This window comes from Bombina bombina, chromosome 1 (genome assembly GCF_027579735.1).
Source record: "Bombina bombina isolate aBomBom1 chromosome 1, aBomBom1.pri, whole genome shotgun sequence".
NCBI lineage: Eukaryota > Metazoa > Chordata > Amphibia > Anura > Bombinatoridae > Bombina > Bombina bombina.
The window spans coordinates 1,451,942,762-1,451,961,972 of record NC_069499.1 but is presented as its reverse complement, the minus strand read 5'-3'; the positions used below and the strand labels follow the sequence as shown (position 1 = coordinate 1,451,961,972).

The 19,211-nt window shown below is 41.4% G+C and overlaps 1 protein-coding gene across 1 annotated transcript in view; it reads left to right on the top strand.

Annotated features, from left to right (window-relative positions):
• The window catches only part of FASN (fatty acid synthase), a 92,366-nt gene that overhangs the window by 65,727 nt on the left and 7,428 nt on the right, over positions 1-19,211 (top strand). Inside the window, exons 35-42 of the mRNA XM_053705711.1 lie at positions 880-971; positions 1,103-1,254; positions 2,171-2,416; positions 3,153-3,332; positions 3,663-3,881; positions 3,998-4,218; positions 4,435-4,533; positions 5,326-5,577. Of these exons, the coding sequence (XP_053561686.1) occupies positions 880-971; positions 1,103-1,254; positions 2,171-2,416; positions 3,153-3,332; positions 3,663-3,881; positions 3,998-4,218; positions 4,435-4,533; positions 5,326-5,577 (1,461 nt within the window). The remainder of the gene's footprint in view (positions 1-879; positions 972-1,102; positions 1,255-2,170; positions 2,417-3,152; positions 3,333-3,662; positions 3,882-3,997; positions 4,219-4,434; positions 4,534-5,325; positions 5,578-19,211) is intronic.

The window sequence follows — 19,211 nt, the reverse complement described above, 5'->3', positions numbered from 1 at the left end:
AAAATGTTACCTTCATGCAACTAAGGATTTTCGGCAATCATCTGCCCTGTTCGTTGTTTTCTCTGGGTAGTATAAGTGTCAGAAAGCCACTTCTTCCACTCTTTCTTTTTGGTTGAGAAGTGTTATCGGGTTAGCTTATGAGACAGCTGGCCAGCAGCCTCCTGAGAGAATTATGGCTCATTCCACTAGGACTGTCTCTTCTTCCTGGGTTTTCAAAAATGAAGCTTCTGTGGACCAAATTTGCAATGCGGCCTCGTTGCATACCTTTTCCAAATTCTACAAATTTGATACTTTTGCTTCTGCCAAGGCTTCGTTTGGGAGAAAGTACTTCAAGCGTTGGTGCCTTCTGTTTAGGTCCGCCTGTCTTGTTCTCCCTCCCTTTCATTCTGTGTCCTCTAGCTTGGGTATTGGTTCCCACTAGTAATTGGAAAGAAATCGTGGACTCTTCATGCCATAGGAAAGAAAACGAAATTTATGCTTACCTGATAAATTTCTTTCTTTCCTGGCATGGAGAGTCCACGACTCGCCCTTATTTAAATTTGAGATGGCAGTTTTTTGTACAAACCTCTGGCACCTCTATACCCATGTTATCACCTTTTTCCATTTTCCTTCAAGAGAATGACTGGGGATTATGGGTAAGGGGAAGTGACACTTAACATCTCTGCTGGGGTGCTCTTTGCCTCCTCCTGCTGGCCAGGAGTTGAATATCCCACTAGTAATTGGAATGAAATCGTGGACTCTCCATGCCCGAAAAGAAAGAAATTTATCAGGTAAGCATACATTTTGTTTTTGGGTTATTTTTTTTTTTCTAAATTTATATTTTTCCAGCCTCATACCGCTGTTAATATGGGTCACAATTATTATTATTTTTTCCCATAGGTCCTGAAAGATGCTATGATTGAAAACTTATCCTCAAAACTCTTTCAAGATGTGAACAAACCAAAGTATGATGGAACTCTTAACTTAGACAGGTAATTACACACAAATTAGCAGAAAGAAAGGTTTCCAAATGAAATATGATGAATTATGTCGCTAAATGCACAATTGAAAAAGAGAATACATTTTTACCTATACATTGATTCATTTTTTTTTTTCTTATCAGAGTTAGTCGTGAGAAATGTCCAGAGCTTGATCACTTTGTAGTTTTCTCCTCTGTGAGTTGTGGGAGAGGAAATCCTGGGCAAAGTAACTATGGTTTTGCCAATTCTACAATGGAGCGTATTTGTGAAAAGCGACGTTGTGACAGACTTCCAGGTAAACAAGAAAACGGATCAGTTATCTAGATATTAAAGACCACATTGTAAAGCATCAGTGTGTATCCTAGTCTCTCCATCATATTTATAGATATGTACAAAGTTGTCTATCATATGGTAGGATTTATTGCAGTATGTAATGAGTTGCCTGACTGTACATTGCTTGGATATATTTTCTACAGATTACAACATTTCTCTCTAATGATTAAGAGCCCATTTTACTCCCAAAATGGAAATTCATATTTTGGTTCTGTGTCAGTTTGGGCAAGTTGTGCAAAGCAGTTTTTTATTTCCATACACATGCTTAATACAGTCACTACATACAGTATAGATGTTATTAGCACAAGTGAGCTTGGTAAGTGGTGTTTTTTTTCCTGAAAAGCTTCTTGGTAAAGATTTTTAATTTTTTTACCCAAAACTGTTGCTGCAGTTTGAATGTTTGAAGGCCTCATCGGAATCCTCCCCTGAAAGTGCTTTTTTTCTATTGTAATGGATATCCTTTGTAAAAAAAAAAAAAAACAAGAGCATCACATCCTGAATGGCTTCTGCCATTTGCAATTTTCTTTTACCATATAAATGTCTTAATATAGAACGTCCGTATTATCTGTGCATCGCTTATTTACTATTAAATAATTTGAGATCACTCTCTGTAGTGCATATGAAAAAGATGCATTTAAACTGTCTGAAAAAATGAAGTAAAGGCTCTTTAAATTGAAAATGAATACAGCATTAATATCAGTTGTATACTTTCTACTAATGTGCAATTTCTGATAGATACAATTATTTTGTTAACATTTGAGTGTCTTTAGAAAACTGGCCCATATTTATTATCCGTGTCTCATACAATAGAGAGAGAGGAGACCCAATAGTCTTTTATACTGTTGGTGTGTAAACCACTGAACACATCTGTCCCTTAGGTTTGGCTATACAGTGGGGTGCCATTGGTGACGTAGGAGTGGTTCTGGAAACTATGGGTACTAATGACACAGTAATCGGTGGGACTTTGCCTCAGAGGATCAGCTCATGTCTAGAAGTTCTGGACCAATTTCTGAACCAGCCTCACCCAGTGATGTCCAGTTTTGTCCTGGCTGAGAAAACAATATCTGTTAAAGCCAATGGAAGTGGACAGCAAAATCTGGCGGAAGCTGTTGCACACATTTTAGGTAAGAACGATATTATTTAATGGGTTCTAATATTATTTTTGCTAAAATAAATGTTTACATTTATGTATAATATAAATCATGGGATTATGTGTGTAAAATAATAAAGATTAATAAAGACATACATACATACATACATACATACATCCAGAAGGAACAGCACAATCTCACTGAAATGTAGAGTGCCACCGTGCACTGCAAAGTGTATCCAATTCAGTCCCAAAGCACAGGCACTCAGTGGTCTTGAGAAAAAAAATCAGGTTTATTCAATCAAGATTAAAAAGACACGTTGGCACATTCTGATGACGTCACTGATGTGCTTAATGGCGGTACGCTTAAGCTGTATGAAGCTACATGATGGGTATATAAGGATTGTTTTGATGTATGTTTGTCATTGTTTTTAGTTTATTTGCTGTATTTCTTGACACGTGACAAAGGCACAGCAATGTGTCGAAACGTTATGTGTTTTTAATCTTGATTGAATAAACGTGATTTTTTACTCAAGACCAGAGTGCCTGTGCTTTGGGACTGAACTATGTGTGTGTGTGTATGTATGTATGTATGTGTATATATGTGTGTATGTATGTATGTATATATATATATATATATATATATATATATATATATATATATATATATATATATATATATATATATATATATATATATATATATATATATATATATATATATACATTTTTGAATATATTCAAATTATGGAAGTAACTGTCTTTTACAGGTGTCCGTGACGTGAGCAGCTTAAACCCTGATACCACCCTAGCAGATCTAGGCTTGGACTCCCTCATGGGTGTAGAGGTCCGACAGACTCTTGAGAGAGATTATGATATTGTGATGGCAATGAGGGAAGTCAGACAACTCACCATTAACAAGTTGCGTGAACTTTCATCAAAACCTGAAGGTAGAAACAGAATTATTTATGTTTAACCTAACTACCTACTTTTGCACATTTTAATTTAAAGGGCTTTTGTTAAAAAATATATTTTAAGATGTATTATTATTATAGATTTTTGTTTTTGTAAAAAGAATATTTGTCTTGATTTTTTTTTTTTTAAATACTTATCATCCAGTGACCAATTTGATCCTATGAATAAACTGTGCTGAAGCAGATACTTCCTTTTAAACCGCTTCAATATTATCACCTTTTTTCCTCCAAAACTATTTTTTCTGTTAAATAGTCCCCCTTTATATGTACAATGGATTTCTTTTCAATATATATATTTTTCAATAGAAACAAAGCCCTCCCAGAAGATATCTGCAGAGTTTAATCTTTTGAATATGGACAATCTGTTGGTGAATCCAGACGCTTCCACACTTACCAAACTTAATGATGTGCAAAGTAAGGAAAGGCCTCTCTTCTTGGTGCACCCAATAGAAGGATCTGTTGCAGCTTTTCAGAGCCTGGCTTCCAAACTAAGCCTACCTTGTTTTGGTCTGCAGTGCACAAAAGGTAAATGCTGCACCCACCAGTAGGTGACTGCGTTTGTAAACTTCTAGAATGATGATTATGTAAATTGTTAGAAATGCACACACAACTGGCTTATACGTTCTTCTTTCAATTGACAGCCGCCCCTCTGGACAGCATTGAAAGCCTGGCCTCATATTATATACAATGTATTAAGCAAGTGCAACAAGAAGGTCCCTACTTGATTGCTGGTTACTCATTTGGGGCCTGTGTAGCGTTTGAGATGTGCTCCCAGCTGCAGGCTCAGCGGGAAAACTCACATGCTCCAGACAGCCTGTTCCTGTTTGATGGCTCCCACTCTTATGTTGCTGCTTATACACAGGTACAGCCTACATTTAGGGTACAAATAGGGTGTTTAATTTATGATGGGGGATACACTTGTGAAAGACATTTGAGAGGTACAGAGAGGATCATGTTTTGGTTTAATAAAATGTATGCAAATATTGCATGGCTTGTACATTGTGCAGTGGGATAAATGTTATATAATTGGTCTGTGATGTGTTCCATAATGAATTTGTGAATCTGCTCCTATCTGCAGAGTTACCGTGCCAAGCTAACGCCGGGCAGTGATGCAGAGGCTGAAACGGAGGCTCTGTGTGCGTTCATCCAACAATTCACAGGCACAGAATATAATAAGGTAATGTTTATTCATAATAAGGTAATGTTTATCTTAGAAAATGTCCCAAAGCTTCTGTAAGTCAGTAAGGAATAAAATCAGTGAGTACGTGACGGACCAAACTAGGGCAATATGACGTGGAAATCGTATACCCCTACTGAGGATATTTAAAAGTTTATAAACTGAAAACATGAGGAGAGCAACTGAAAAGCAAGCATATTTACGCTGGTAGGCAAAAAGCTTGAGAGACTATTAAATCAACATCAAGCTTAATATAAATTAATATTTCATGTCCCTGAAATAGCACTATTGAAATATGCTAAAGTTATGTATTTGCATAGAAAAAGATTAAAGGGCCAGAATAATGAAAACATACATGCAGGAGCTGCAGAGAACTGCTGGTCAAGGGCAGAAACTAGCAGTCATCCAATCAGCAGTGTTAGTTGTCCAGCTACCAGTGCTTATAGGGTCAGCAGCAATTTCCACTTGGGACCAACAGTACTTTGCAGCGCCCAAGTGGGTAATAAACACATAGGTTTGGGGCATTGCTAGTGTTAAAAGTACATGCTCTCTAGCAAATTAGAGCATATTATATTTTTTTTCATTATTATAGCCCTTTTAAACTAAAGCTGTTTAAATTGATATTGAAAATAACGGGAGTGAAAGGAACAGAAAGACTAAAAAATATTTGAATGTTTTTATTTAAACATCAGGGAGAAAACTCCTTTTTATAAGGAAGGTAGGACACTGAGGCAGTGGTGGAGTCTGACTACGTTGTCCCCAACACAATGTGTATTTCCTCTCTCTTTACAGCTACTGGAGACTCTGCTGCCCCTGGAGAACCTAGAAGCTCGAGTCAATGCTGCAGTGCAGCTGATTACACAGAGCCACAGAGATATCAGTCCAGAATCTCTCAGATTTGCCGCCTCTTCATTTTACTACAAACTTAAAGCAGCAGATCAATATGTCCCTGTCAGTAAATATCATGGCAATGTCACATTGCTGAGGGCAAAGACACGGAACGAGTACGGAGAAGGCTTAGGTGGTGACTACCGGTTGTCAGAGGTGAGTTTTTAAGTTCAAGATTAAATGAATATGATCTCCATGTACCAATCAGAACTACTAGATATAAAAAACAGCCAGACTTTCTAATAAAGCAGCTAGAAATGTACAAAAACAATTTGGCCTAATAATATGTGCTTGATAGTATAAAGCAATAAGATGTACAGTTAACCAGTTAATCTGTCCATCTGTCTGATTTTCTATTTTTGTCTCTAAATGACACAAAATGTATTGCCTTGGAGTAGATGCTAAGATTGCTAAGTGGGTAGAATGCTGACTTAAGGATAGAAGACAGAGGGTTTCAATTAATGGATTACATTCAAATATGGGGTCAATTACTAGTGGTGTTCCCCAAGGGTCAGTTTTTGGGCCTGTTTTGTTTAACATGTTCATTAGTGATATTTTAGTGGGCTCCAGGAGAAGGTTTGCTTGTTTGTTACAAATTTGTGTATCAGCAGCAGAGTTGATGTTCCAGGAGGGGTGGATCAAATGAACAGTGATATTAAAAAAAAGAAAAACTGGAGGACTGGGCAAATAAATGGGATCTGAAATGTAATATTATCAAGAGCAAAATTATGCACATAGGATCTGAAAACCCAAAGGCCAATTATAGTCTAAATGTTACATTAATGACTGTCACTAAAGAGAAACAAGACTTGGAAATTCTTATTTCAGATGATTTAAAATTTGGTAGACCATGCACGATTACAGCCAGTAAGGCCAGTTGAATACTTGATTGCATTGGGAGAGGTATTAGTAGCAGACATAACGAGGTTATTATGCCACTCTACTGATCACAAGTTAAGCCTCATCAGGAATACTGTGTACAGTAGAGACCATATCTGCAGAATGATATAAACTAGAAACTGTCCAAAGGAGGGCTACTAAACTGCTACACGGTCTAAAATATAAAATGTACAAAGACAAACTCGAAGACCTAAATATGTATTGTGTAGAGGAGAGAATGGAAAGAGGTGACATGATAGAAACCTTCAAATATATGAAGCGACTTAATAAAGTGGAAGCTGAAAGCATATTTTCCACAAAAAATAAATAATAAAACAAGGGTAGAATCATTGAATAAACTTTCAATAGATTTGGTAAACACAAAGACTGTAAAAATAATAAAAAAATGCTTGGGGCATGCATAATACTATCCTAAGTAAAAGTAACGTAATATGGGTAAACTTGATGGGCCTTGTTGGTTCTTATCTACTGTCAAATTCTATATTTATATCTATAAGAAACCACACGGACTCTTAAGAGTTATCAGCAAATGATAGCTTTAAATATGGAGAGCTTGTATGCTTCCAGGTTTCTAAAATAAGTGTGACTCCCTCTTTGAAGGGGACATTGGCTCAGCTCCCTCCCTAAGCTCCCCCTGTATGTAGATTCTTACAAATGCCAGTTTATCCTACTTGGAAATGGTTTGATTATTTGATCGCTATTGGGAATGTGGCCAAGACAGACACTTTCCCATCTAGTCTGTGTCTCCACCAGTGGGAAACTACTGAAAGGCACGGTTTCCCTGCCAGATTAGACACCTCCCAGTTTCTTACTTTAGAAATAAACTTTCCCCCAGTTTCCTACTTTAGAAATAAACTTTCCCCTCCAGTACACAAGAAGTAGTGGGTCTCATTTCTGCACAAGTAATTTGTGTGTTTAGTGAGTGTGTGTGTGTGTGTGTGAGAGAGAGCACAAATATGTTGGCTCTACTATTATTATTCCATAATAATGCCAAAGATAAAAATAAAATAAGTTATCAATGTGATCTTGCCAGTATGATATACATTATGATATTGACACCTTAAAGGGACATTTAAACTCAAAAGGTTATTCCCCATGACTTAAATTCTAAAACTTTGCATTGCACTTTCATTAGTTTCCTGTAATTTAACTCTATAAGCTGGAGTGTGTTCTATAGAATGCATAAACCTTATACTCCTAATGCTGCACAGTGATTGGTTGATGCAGAGCAGGAGCTTGTATGCATCTATCTTAATTGGCCACAGCAAAGGAAGTATGATAAAAAATATTCAAGAGTTTTTTGAAGGGGTGTGTCTTAGACATGCAAACGGGTTATAATTGGCAGATTTAAATGTATTTATTTTTGCATGTATATCTCTTACAATGTGGTGGATAATATTAGGTGCATAAATAAAAAAAAAATACTTTAACCCCTTAATCCATAATGTTTATATATACATTGTGCAGTACTTTGCTTTTTGTACTGCACGATGTGTATATATACGTCTGAGCTGCAGGAAGCTCCAGCAGTCTCGGATGTTAAGTTACAGCCGAGAGCTGTAGTTCCTGAGCTCCAGGCATCTACCTGTATATGGAACTGGAGCGCAATTGGTGCTCCGGTTCCATATAAAGGCAGATGCCAGATCGTACCATCTGTAATGATCATCTTCTGGTGCCAACAGGAAGGAGTTGAAGGAAATCCAGGAGGCGGGTGAGTGGTCCTGCTGCGGAGGGAGTCGGAGGGCCCTACACTGCTGCAAAAATAAATTAATAAAGGGAGAGGGAGGGATGGGGAGCTACACTACAGAAAATGTAAAAAAAAACACTAGTTAGAGAGGGAGGTTTAGTGTGCTGTTTGGGAGAGATCAGGGAAGTTGGAGGGTAAGGGGGGATCCCACACTGTAGCAAATAGGGGAGGGGGGATTCATTTAAAAAAAAAATTATATTGGAAGACTGTCAGTACCTAAGATGCAATACTTGTACCGCCCTGCTTACCCTGCAGCACGTGTAACTCCATAAGTGTCCAGGAAAACATGACCGAGGTGGCAACCCTATGTAGGGATCAGGAGGTGGGAAGTGTCAGCTTGAAGGGTAATCTCTACACTAAAGCTAAAATTAACCTTACAAGCTATCTGATTAACCCCATTCACTGCCGGGAATAATAGAAGTGTGGTGCTCAGCTGCAATTAGCGGCATTCTAATTACCAAAGCAATGACAGACATATGTCTGCTATTTCTGAACAAAGGGGATCCCAGATAAGCATTTGCAATCATTTGTGACATAATTGCACAAGCGGTATGTAAATAATTTCAGTGAGAATCCCAAAGTTTGTGAAAAAGTTAATTGTTTCTCCAACATTGGTGTGTCCGGTCCACGGCGTCATCCTTACTTGTGGGAATATCTCTTCCCCAACAGGAAATGGCAAAGAGTCCCAGCAAAGCTGGCCATATAGTCCCTCCTAGGCTCCGCCCACCCCAGTCATTCTCTTTGCCGTTGCACAGGCAACATCTCCACAGAGATGGTTAAGAGTATGTGGTGTTTAGTTGTAGTTTTTTATTCTACTATCAAGAGTTTGTTATTTTAAAATAGTGCTGGTATGTACTATTTACTCTGAAACAGAAAGAGATGAAGAATTCTGTTTGTGAGAGGAAGATGATTTTAGCAGACAGTAACTAAAATCCTTTGCTGTTTCCACATAGGACTGTTGAGATGAAGTAACTTCAGTTGGGGGAAACAGTTAGCAGACTTTTCTGCTTAAGGTATGACTAGCTGTCATTTCCCCTCATGGGGACCGGTAAGCCATTTTCTTAGTCTCAAGCAGAATAAAGGGCTTAATATGGGCTATAAAACTGGTAGACACTTTTATGGGCAAAATCGATTGCTTTATTTGGGCATTTTATACATGTTTATTCTTGTATTTCACACTTATAAACTTGGGGAACGTTTTTTAACATCAGGCACTATGTTAGACACCTTTTCCAGTCAGGAAGGGCCTTCCCAGTTGTAGGCTGAGCCTCATTTTCGCGCCATTACTGCGCAGTTGTTTTTGAGAGCAAGATATGCAGATGCATGTGTGAGGACCTGAAAATAGTTGGAAAAGTTCCTAGAAGGCGTCATTTGGTATCGTATTCCCCTCTGGGCTTGGCAGAGTCGCAGCAAAGGCTGTAGCTGGGACTGTAGAGGGGTTAAAACTGTAACCGGCTCCGGTTTCGTTATTTTAAGGGTTAAAGCTCTGAAAATTGGTGTGCAATACTTTTAATGCTTTAAGACACTGTGGTGAATTTTGAACAATTCCTTCATATTTTTTCACATATTCAGTAATAAAGTGTGCTCTGTTTAAAATTTAAAGAGACAGTAACGGTTTTGTTTTAAAACGGTTTTTGTGTTTTACTGACAAGTTTAAGCCTGTTTAACATGTCTGTGCCTTCAGATAAGCTATGTTCTATATGTATGAAAGTCAATGTGTCTCCCCCTTCTAAATTATGTGATAATTGTGCCAAAGCGTCCAAACAAAGTAAGGACAGTACTGTCACAGATAATGAAGTTGCCCAAGATGATTCATCAGATGAAGGGAGTAGACATGGTTCTACATCATCTCCTTCTGTGTCTACACCAGTTTTGCGAACGCAGGAGGCCCCTAGTACTTCTAGCGCGCCAATGCTTATTACCATGCAACAATTGACGGCTGTAATGGACAACTCCATAGCAAATATTTTATCCAAAATGCCTGCATATCAGAGAAAGCGCGATTGCTCTGTTTTAAACACTGAAGAGCAGGAGGGCGCTGATGATAATTGTTCTGTCATACCCTCACACCAATCTGAAGTGGCCATGAGGGAGGTTTTGTCAGATGGGGAAATTTCAGATTCAGGAAAAATTTCTCAACAAGCTGAACCTGATGTTGTGACATTTAAATTTTAAATTAGAACATCTCCGCGCACTGCTTAAGGAGGTGTTATCTACTCTGGATGATTGTGACAACCTGGTCATTCCAGAAAAATTATGCAAGATGGACAAGTTCCTAGAGTTTCCGGTGCACCCCGATGCTTTTCCTATACCCAAGCGGGTGGCGGACATAGTGAATAAGGAATGGGAGAAGCCCGGCATACCTTTTTGTTCCCCCTCCTATATTTAAGAAATTATTTCCTATGGTCGACCTTAGAAAGGACTTATGGCAGACAGTCCCTAAGGTCGAGGGGGCAGTTTCTACTCTAAACAAGCGCACTACTATTCCTATCGAGGATAATTGTGCTTTCAAAGATCCTATGGATAAAAAATTGGAGGGTTTGCTTAAAAAGATTTCTCCAACATAGGTGTGTCCGGTCCACGGCGTCATCCTTACTTGTGGGATATTCTCCTCCCCAACAGGAAATGGCAAAGAGCCCAGCAAAGCTGGTCACATGATCCCTCCTAGGCTCCGCCTACCCCAGTCATTCTCTTTGCCGTTGTACAGGCAACATCTCCACGGAGATGGCTTAGAGGGCTAAATCGATTCATTATTAACACATATTTAGCCTTGAGGAATCATTTTATCTGGGTATTTTGATATAATAATATCGGCAGGCACTGGTTTAGACACCTTATTCTTTAGGGGCTTTCCCAAAGCATAAGCAGAGCCTCATTTTCGCGCCGGTGTTGCGCACTTGTTTTTGAGAGGCATGGCATGCAGTCGCATGTGAGAGGAGCTCTGATACTTAGAAAAGACTTTCTGAAGGCGTCATTTGGTATCGTATTCCCCTTTGGGCTTGGTTGGGTCTCAGCAAAGCAGATACCAGGGACTGTAAAGGGGTTAAAGTTCAAAACGGCTCCGGTTCCGTTATTTTAAGGGTTAAAGCTTCCAAATTTGATGTGCAATACTTTTAAGGCTTTAAGACACTGTGGTGAAAATTTGGTGAATTTTGAACAATTCCTTCATGTTTTTTCGCAATTGCAGTAATAAAGTGTGTTCAGTTTAAAATTTAAAGTGACAGTAACGGTTTTATTTTAAAACGTTTTTTGTACTTTATCAAGTTTATGCCTGTTTAACATGTCTGAACTACCAGATAGACTGTGTTCTGAATGTGGGGAAGCCAGAATTCCTATTGATTTAAATAAATGTGATTTATGTGACAATGACAATGATGCCCAAGATGATTCCTCAAGTGAGGGGAGTAAGCATGGTACTGCATCATTCCCTCCTTCGTCTACACGAGTCTTGCCCACTCAGGAGGCCCCTAGTACATCTAGCGCGCCAATACTCCTTACTATGCAACAATTAACGGCTGTAATGGATAATTCTGTCAAAAACATTTTAGCCAAAATGAACACTTATCAGCGTAAGCGCGGCTGCTCTGTTTTAGATACTGAAGAGCATGACGACGCTGATAATATTTCTGAAGGGCCCCTAACCCAGTCTGATGGGGCCAGGGAGGTTTTGTCTGAGGGAGAAATTACTGATTCAGGGAACATTTCTCAACAGGCTGAACCTGATGTGATTGCATTTAAATTTAAGTTGGAACATCTCCGCATTCTGCTTAAGGAGGTATTATCCACTCTGGATGATTGTGACAAGTTGGTCATCCCAGAGAAACTTTGTAAAATGGACAAGTTCCTAGAGGTGCCGGGGCTCCCAGAAGCTTTTCCTATACCCAAGCGGGTGGCGGACATTGTTAATAAAGAATGGGAAAGGCCCGGTATTCCTTTCGTCCCTCCCCCCATATTTAAAAAATTGTTTCCTATGGTCGACCCCAGAAAGGACTTATGGCAGACAGTCCCCAAGGTCGAGGGAGCGGTTTCCACTTTAAACAAACGCACCACTATACCCATAGAGGATAGTTGTGCTTTCAAAGATCCTATGGATAAAAAATTAGAAGGTTTGCTTAAAAAAATGTTTGTTCAGCAAGGTTACCTTCTACAACCAATTTCATGCATTGTCCCTGTCGCTACAGCCACATGTTTCTGGTTCGATGATCTGATAAGAGCGGTCGATAGTGATTCTCCTCCTTTGGAGGAGATTATGGACAGAATCAATGCTCTCAAATTGGCTAATTCTTTCACCCTAGACGCCACTTTGCAATTGGCTAGGTTAGCGGCTAAGAATTCTGGGTTTGCTATTGTGGCGCGCAGAGCGCTTTGGTTGAAATCTTGGTCGGCTGATGCGTCTTCCAAGAACAAGCTACTTAACATTCCTTTCAAGGGGAAAACGCTGTTTGGCCCTGACTTGAAAGAGATTATCTCTGATATCACTGGGGGTAAGGGCCACGCCCTTCCTCAGGATCGGCCTTTCAAGGCAAAAAATAAACCTAATTTTCGTCCCTTTCGTAGAAACGGACCAGCCCAAGGTGCTACGTCCTCTAAGCAAGAGGGTAATACTTCTCAAGCCAAGCCAGCTTGGAGACCAATGCAAGGCTGGAACAAGGGAAAGCAGGCCAAGAAACCTGCTACCAAGACAGCATGAAAGGTTGGCCCCCGATCCGGGACCGGATCTGGTGAGGGGCAGACTCTCTCTCTTCACTCAGGCTTGGGCAAGAGATGTTCTGGATCCTTGGGCGCTAGAAATAGTCTCCCAAGGTTATCTTCTGGATTTCAAGGGACTTCCCCCAAGGGGGAGGTTCCACAGGTCTCAGTTGTCTTCAGACCACATAAAAAGACAGGCATTCTTACATTGTGTAGAAGACCTGTTAAAAATGGGAGTGATTCATCCTGTTCCATTAAGAGAACAAGGGATGGGGTTCTACTCCAATCTGTTCATAGTTCCCAAAAAAGAGGGAACGTTCAGACCAATCTTAGATCTCAAGATCTTAAACAAGTTTCTCAAGGTTCCATCGTTCAAGATGGAAACCATTCGAACTATTCTTCCTTCCATCCAGGAAGGTCAATTCATGACCACGGTGGATTTAAAGGATGCGTATCTACATATTCCTATCCACAAGGAACATCATCGGTTCCTAAGGTTCGCATTCCTGGACAAACATTACCAGTTCGTGGCGCTTCCTTTCGGATTAGCCACTGCTCCAAGGATTTTCACAAAGGTACTAGGGTCCCTTCTAGCTGTGCTAAGACCAAGGGGCATTGCTGTAGTACCTTACTTGGACGACATTCTGATTCAAGCGTCGTCCCTTCCTCAAGCAAAGGCTCACACGGACATTGTCCTGGCCTTTCTCAGATCTCACGGATGGAAAGTGAACGTGGAAAAGAGTTCTCTATCCCCGTCAACAAGGGTTCCCTTCTTGGGAACAATAATAGACTCCTTAGAAATGAGGATTTTTCTGACAGAGGCCAGAAAAACAAAGCTTCTAGACTCTTGTCGGATACTTCATTCCGTTCCTCTTCCTTCCATAGCTCAGTGCATGGAAGTGATCGGGTTGATGGTAGCGGCAATGGACATAGTTCCTTTTGCGCGCATTCATCTAAGACCATTACAACTGTGCATGCTCAGTCAGTGGAATGGGGACTATACAGACTTGTCTCCGAAGATACAAGTAAATCAGAGGACCAGAGACTCACTCCGTTGGTGGCTGTCCCTGGACAACCTGTCACAAGGGATGACATTCCGCAGACCAGAGTGGGTCATTGTCACGACCGACGCCAGTCTGATGGGCTGGGGCGCGGTCTGGGGATCCCTGAAAGCTCAGGGTCTTTGGTCTCGGGAAGAATCTCTTCTACCGATAAATATTCTGGAACTGAGAGCGATATTCAATGCTCTCAAGGCTTGGCCTCAGCTAGCGAGGGCCAAGTTCATACGGTTTCAATCAGACAACATGACAACTGTTGCGTACATCAACCATCAGGGGGGAACAAGGAGTTCCCTAGCGATGGAAGAAGTGACCAAAATCATTCTATGGGCGGAGTCTCACTCCTGCCACCTGTCTGCTATCCACATCCCAGGAGTGGAAAATTGGGAAGCGGATTTTCTGAGTCGTCAGACATTGCATCCGGGGGAGTGGGAACTCCATCCGGAAATCTTTGCCCAAGTCACTCAGCTGTGGGGCATTCCAGACATGGATCTGATGGCCTCTCGTCAGAACTTCAAAGTTCCTTGCTACGGGTCCAGATCCAGGGATCCCAAGGCGGCTCTAGTGGATGCACTAGTAGCACCTTGGACCTTCAAACTAGCTTATGTGTTCCCGCCGTTTCCTCTCATCCCCAGGCTGGTAGCCAGGATCAATCAGGAGAGGGCGTCGGTGATCTTGATAGCTCCTGCGTGGCCACGCAGGACTTGGTATGCAGATCTGGTGAATATGTCATCGGCTCCACCTTGGAAGCTACCTTTGAGACGAGACCTTCTTGTTCAGGGTCCGTTCGAACATCCGAATCTGGTTTCACTCCAGCTGACTGCTTGGAGATTGAACGCTTGATTTTATCGAAGCGAGGGTTCTCAGATTCTGTTATTGATACTCTTGTTCAGGCCAGAAAGCCTGTAACTAGAAAGATTTACCACAAAATTTGGAAAAAATATATCTGTTGGTGTGAATCTAAAGGATTCTCTTGGGACAAGGTTAAGATTCCTAGGATTCTATCCTTCCTTCAAGAAGGATTGGAAAAAGGATTATCTGCAAGTTCCCTGAAGGGACAGATTTCTGCCTTGTCGGTGTTACTTCACAAAAAACTGGCTGCTGTGCCAGATGTTCAAGCCTTTGTTCAGGCTCTGGTTAGAATTAAGCCTGTTTACAAACCTTTGACTCCTCCTTGGAGTCTCAATTTAGTTCTTTCAGTTCTTCAGGGGGTTCCGTTTGAACCCTTGCATTCCGTTGATATTAAGTTATTATCTTGGAAAGTTTTGTTTTTAGTTGCAATTTCTTCTGCTAGAAGAGTTTCAGAATTATCTGCTCTGCAGTGTTCTCCTCCTTATCTGGTGTTCCATGCAGATAAGGTGGTTTTACGTACTAAACCTGGTTTTCTTCCAAAAGTTGTTTCTAACAAAAACATTAACCAGGAGATTATCGTACCTTCTCTGTGTCCGAAACCAGTTTCAAAGAAGGAACGTTTGTTGCACAATTTGGATGTTGTTCGCGCTCTAAAATTCTATTTAGATGCTACAAAGGATTTTAGACAAACATCTTCCTTGTTTGTTGTTTATTCTGGTAAAAGGAGAGGTCAAAAAGCAACTTCTACCTCTCTCTCTTTTTGGATTAAAAGCATCATCAGATTGGCTTACGAGACTGCCGGACGGCAGCCTCCCGAAAGAATCACAGCTCATTCCACTAGGGCTGTGGCTTCCACATGGGCCTTCAAGAACGAGGCTTCTGTTGATCAGATATGTAGGGCAGCGACTTGGTCTTCACTGCACACTTTTACCAAATTTTACAAGTTTGATACTTTTGCTTCTTCTGAGGCTATTTTTGGGAGAAAGGTTTTGCAAGCCGTGGTGCCTTCCATTTAGGTGACCTGATTTGCTCCCTCCCTTCATCCGTGTCCTAAAGCTTTGGTATTGGTTCCCACAAGTAAGGATGACGCCGTGGACCGGACACACCTATGTTGGAGAAAACAGAATTTATGTTTACCTGATAAATTACTTTCTCCAACGGTGTGTCCGGTCCACGGCCCGCCCTGGTTTTTTTAATCAGGTCTGATAATTTATTTTCTTTAACTACAGTCACCACGGTACCATATGGTTTCTCCTATGCAAATATTCCTCCTTAACGTCGGTCGAATGACTGGGGTAGGCGGAGCCTAGGAGGGATCATGTGACCAGCTTTGCTGGGCTCTTTGCCATTTCCTGTTGGGGAGGAGAATATCCCACAAGTAAGGATGACGCCGTGGACCGGACACACCGTTGGAGAAAGTAATTTATCAGGTAAACATAAATTCTGTTTTTTGTACAGAAAGGTTACCTTCTTCAACCCATTTTGTGCATTGTTCCTGTCACTACAGCAGCGTGGTTCTGGTTTGAGGAACTAGAAAAGTCGCTAAATAGAGAGACTCCGTATGAGGAGGTTATGGACAGAGTTCACGCACTTAAGTTGGCTAACTCTTATTTTAGATGCCGTTTTGCAAATGGCTAGATTAGCGGCGAAAAATTCAGGGTTTGCAATTGTGGCGCGCAGAGCGCTTTGGCTAAAGTCTTGGTCAGCGGATGTATCATCCAAGACAAAATTGCTTAATATCCCCTTCAAGGGTAAAACTCTCTATGGGCCAGAATTGAAAGAGATTATCTCAGACATCACTGGGGGAAAGGGCCACGCCCTCCCACAAGATAGGCCTTTCAAAGCCAAGAATAAGTCTAATTTTCGTTCCTTTCGTAATTTCAGGAACGGACCGGGCTCTAATTCTGCATCCTCTAAGCAAGAGGGTAATACCTCACAGACCAAACCAGCCTGGAAACCGATGCAAGGCTGGAACAAGGGTAAGCAGGCCAAGAAGCCTGCCGCTGCTAACAAAACAGTATGAAGGAGTAGCCCCCGATCCGGGACCGGATCTAGTGGGGGGCAGACTCTCTCTCTTTGCTCAGGCTTGGGCAAGAGATGTTCAGGATCCCTGGACGCTAGAAATAGTTTCTCAGGGTTATCTTCTGGAATTCAAGGAAATACCCCCAAGGGGAAGGTTCCACATGTCTCACTTATCCTCAAACCAAATAAAGAGACAGGCATTCTTACATTGTGTAGAAGACCTGTTAAAGATGGGAGTTATACACCCAGTTCCAACGGCGGAACAAGGAATGGGATTTTACTCAAATCTGTTTGTAGTTCCCAAAAAAGAGGGAACTTTCAGACCAATCCTGGATTTAAAGATCCTAAACAAATTTCTCAGAGTACCATCGTTCAAGATGGAAACCATTCAAACGATTCTACCCACAATTCAGGAAGGTCAATTTATGACTACCGTGGATCTAAAGGATGCGTATCTACATATCCCTATCCACAAAGAACATCATCAGTTCCTAAGGTTCGCCTTTCTGGACAAACATTACCAGTTTGTGGCCCTCCCATTCGGGTTAGCCACTGCTCCAAGGATTTTCACAAAGGTACTCGGATCCCTTCTAGCGGTTCTAAGACCAAGGGGTATTGCAGTAGTACCGTACTTGGATGATATTCTAGTACAAGCGTCGTCTCTTTCGAAGGCAAAGGCTCACTCAGACATCGTTCTGGCCTTTCTCAGATCTCACGGATGGAAGGTGAACATAGAAAAAAGTTCCCTGTCTCAGTCGACAAGAGTTCATTTCTAAGGAATCTATTATTGTTCCCAAGAAGGGAAGATTTTCTTGACAGAAGTCAGAAAGTCAAAACTTCTAAACGCTTGTCAAGTTCTTCATTCTATTCCTCATCCTTCCGTAGCTCAGTGCATGGAAGTAGTAGGATTGATGGTTGCAGCAATGGACATAGTTCCTTTTGCGCAAATTCATCTAAGACCATTACAACTGTGCATGCTGAAACAGTGGAATGGGGACTATACAGACAGTCTCCAGTGATTCAAGTAGATCAGAAGACCAGAGACTCACTCCGTTGGTGGCTAACCCAGGATCACCTATCCCAGGGAATGAGCTTCCGCAGTCCAGAGTGGATCATCGTCACGACCGACGCCAGCCTAGTGGGCTGGGGCGCGGTCTGGGAATCCCTGAAAGCTCAGGGACTGTGGTCTCGGGAAGAGTCTCTTCTCCCGATAAACATTCTGGAACTTAGAGCGATATTCAATGCTGTCAGGGCTTGGCCTCAGCTAGCAAAGGCCAGATTCATAAGATTCCAATCAGACAACATGACTGTTGTGTATCTCAATCATCAGGGGGGAACAAGGAGTTCCCTGGTGATGAAAGAAGTGACCAAAATCATACAATGGGCGGAGAATCACTCCTGCCACCTATCTGCGATCCACATTCCAGGTGTGGAAAACTGGGAAGCGGATTATTTGAGTCGTCAGACATTCCATCCGGGGGAGTGGGAACTCCACCCCGGAGATCTTTGCCCAGTTGACGCAACTATGGGGCATTCCAGATATGGATCTGATGCCGTCTCGTCAGAACTTCAAGGTTCCTTGCTACGGGTCCAGATCCAGGGATCCTAAGGCGACTCTAGTGGATGCACTAGTAGTGCCTTGGACCTTCAACCTAGCTTATGTGTTTCCACCGTTTCCTCTCATTCCCAGGCTGGTAGCCAGGATCAAACAGGAGAGGGCCTCGGTGTTCTTGATAGCTCCAGCGTGGCCACGCAGGACTTGGTATGCAGACCTGGTGAATGTCATCGGTTCCACCATGGAAGCTACCTTTGAGACAGGACCTTCTTGTTCAGGGTCCATTCGAACATCCAAATCTGGTCTCCCTCCAGCTGACGGTTTGGAGATTGAACGCTTGATTCTATCAAAGCGTGGGTTTTCAGATTCCGTGATAGATACTCTGGTTCAAGCCAGAAAACCGGTAACTAGAAAGATTTACCATAAAATATGGAAAAGATATATCTGCTGGTGTGAATCCAAAGGATTCCCATGGAATAAGATAAAGATTCCTAGGATTCTTTCCTTTCTACAAGAAGTTTTGGATAAGGGATTATCTGCGAGTTCTCTAAAGGGTCAGATTTCTGCTTTATCTTTCCTACTACACAAACGACTGGCAGTTGTGCCAGATGTTCAAGCATTTGTTCAGGCTTTGGTTAGGATCAAGCCTGTTTACAGACCTTTGACTCCTCCCTGGAGTTTAAATCTAGTTCTTTCAGTTCTTCAAGGGGTTCCGTTTGAACCTTTACATTCCATAGATATTAAGTTGTTATCTTGGAAAGTTTTGTTTTTGGTTGCTATTTCTTCTGCTAGAAGAGTTTCTGAGTTATCTGCTCTACAGTGTACTCCACCCTATCTGGTGTTCCATTCAGATAAGGTTGTTTTGCGTACTAAGCCTGGTTTTCTACCAAAGGTTGTTTCCAACAAAAATATTAATCAGGAGATAGTTGTACCTTCTTTGTGTCCGAATCCAGTTTCAAAGAAAACT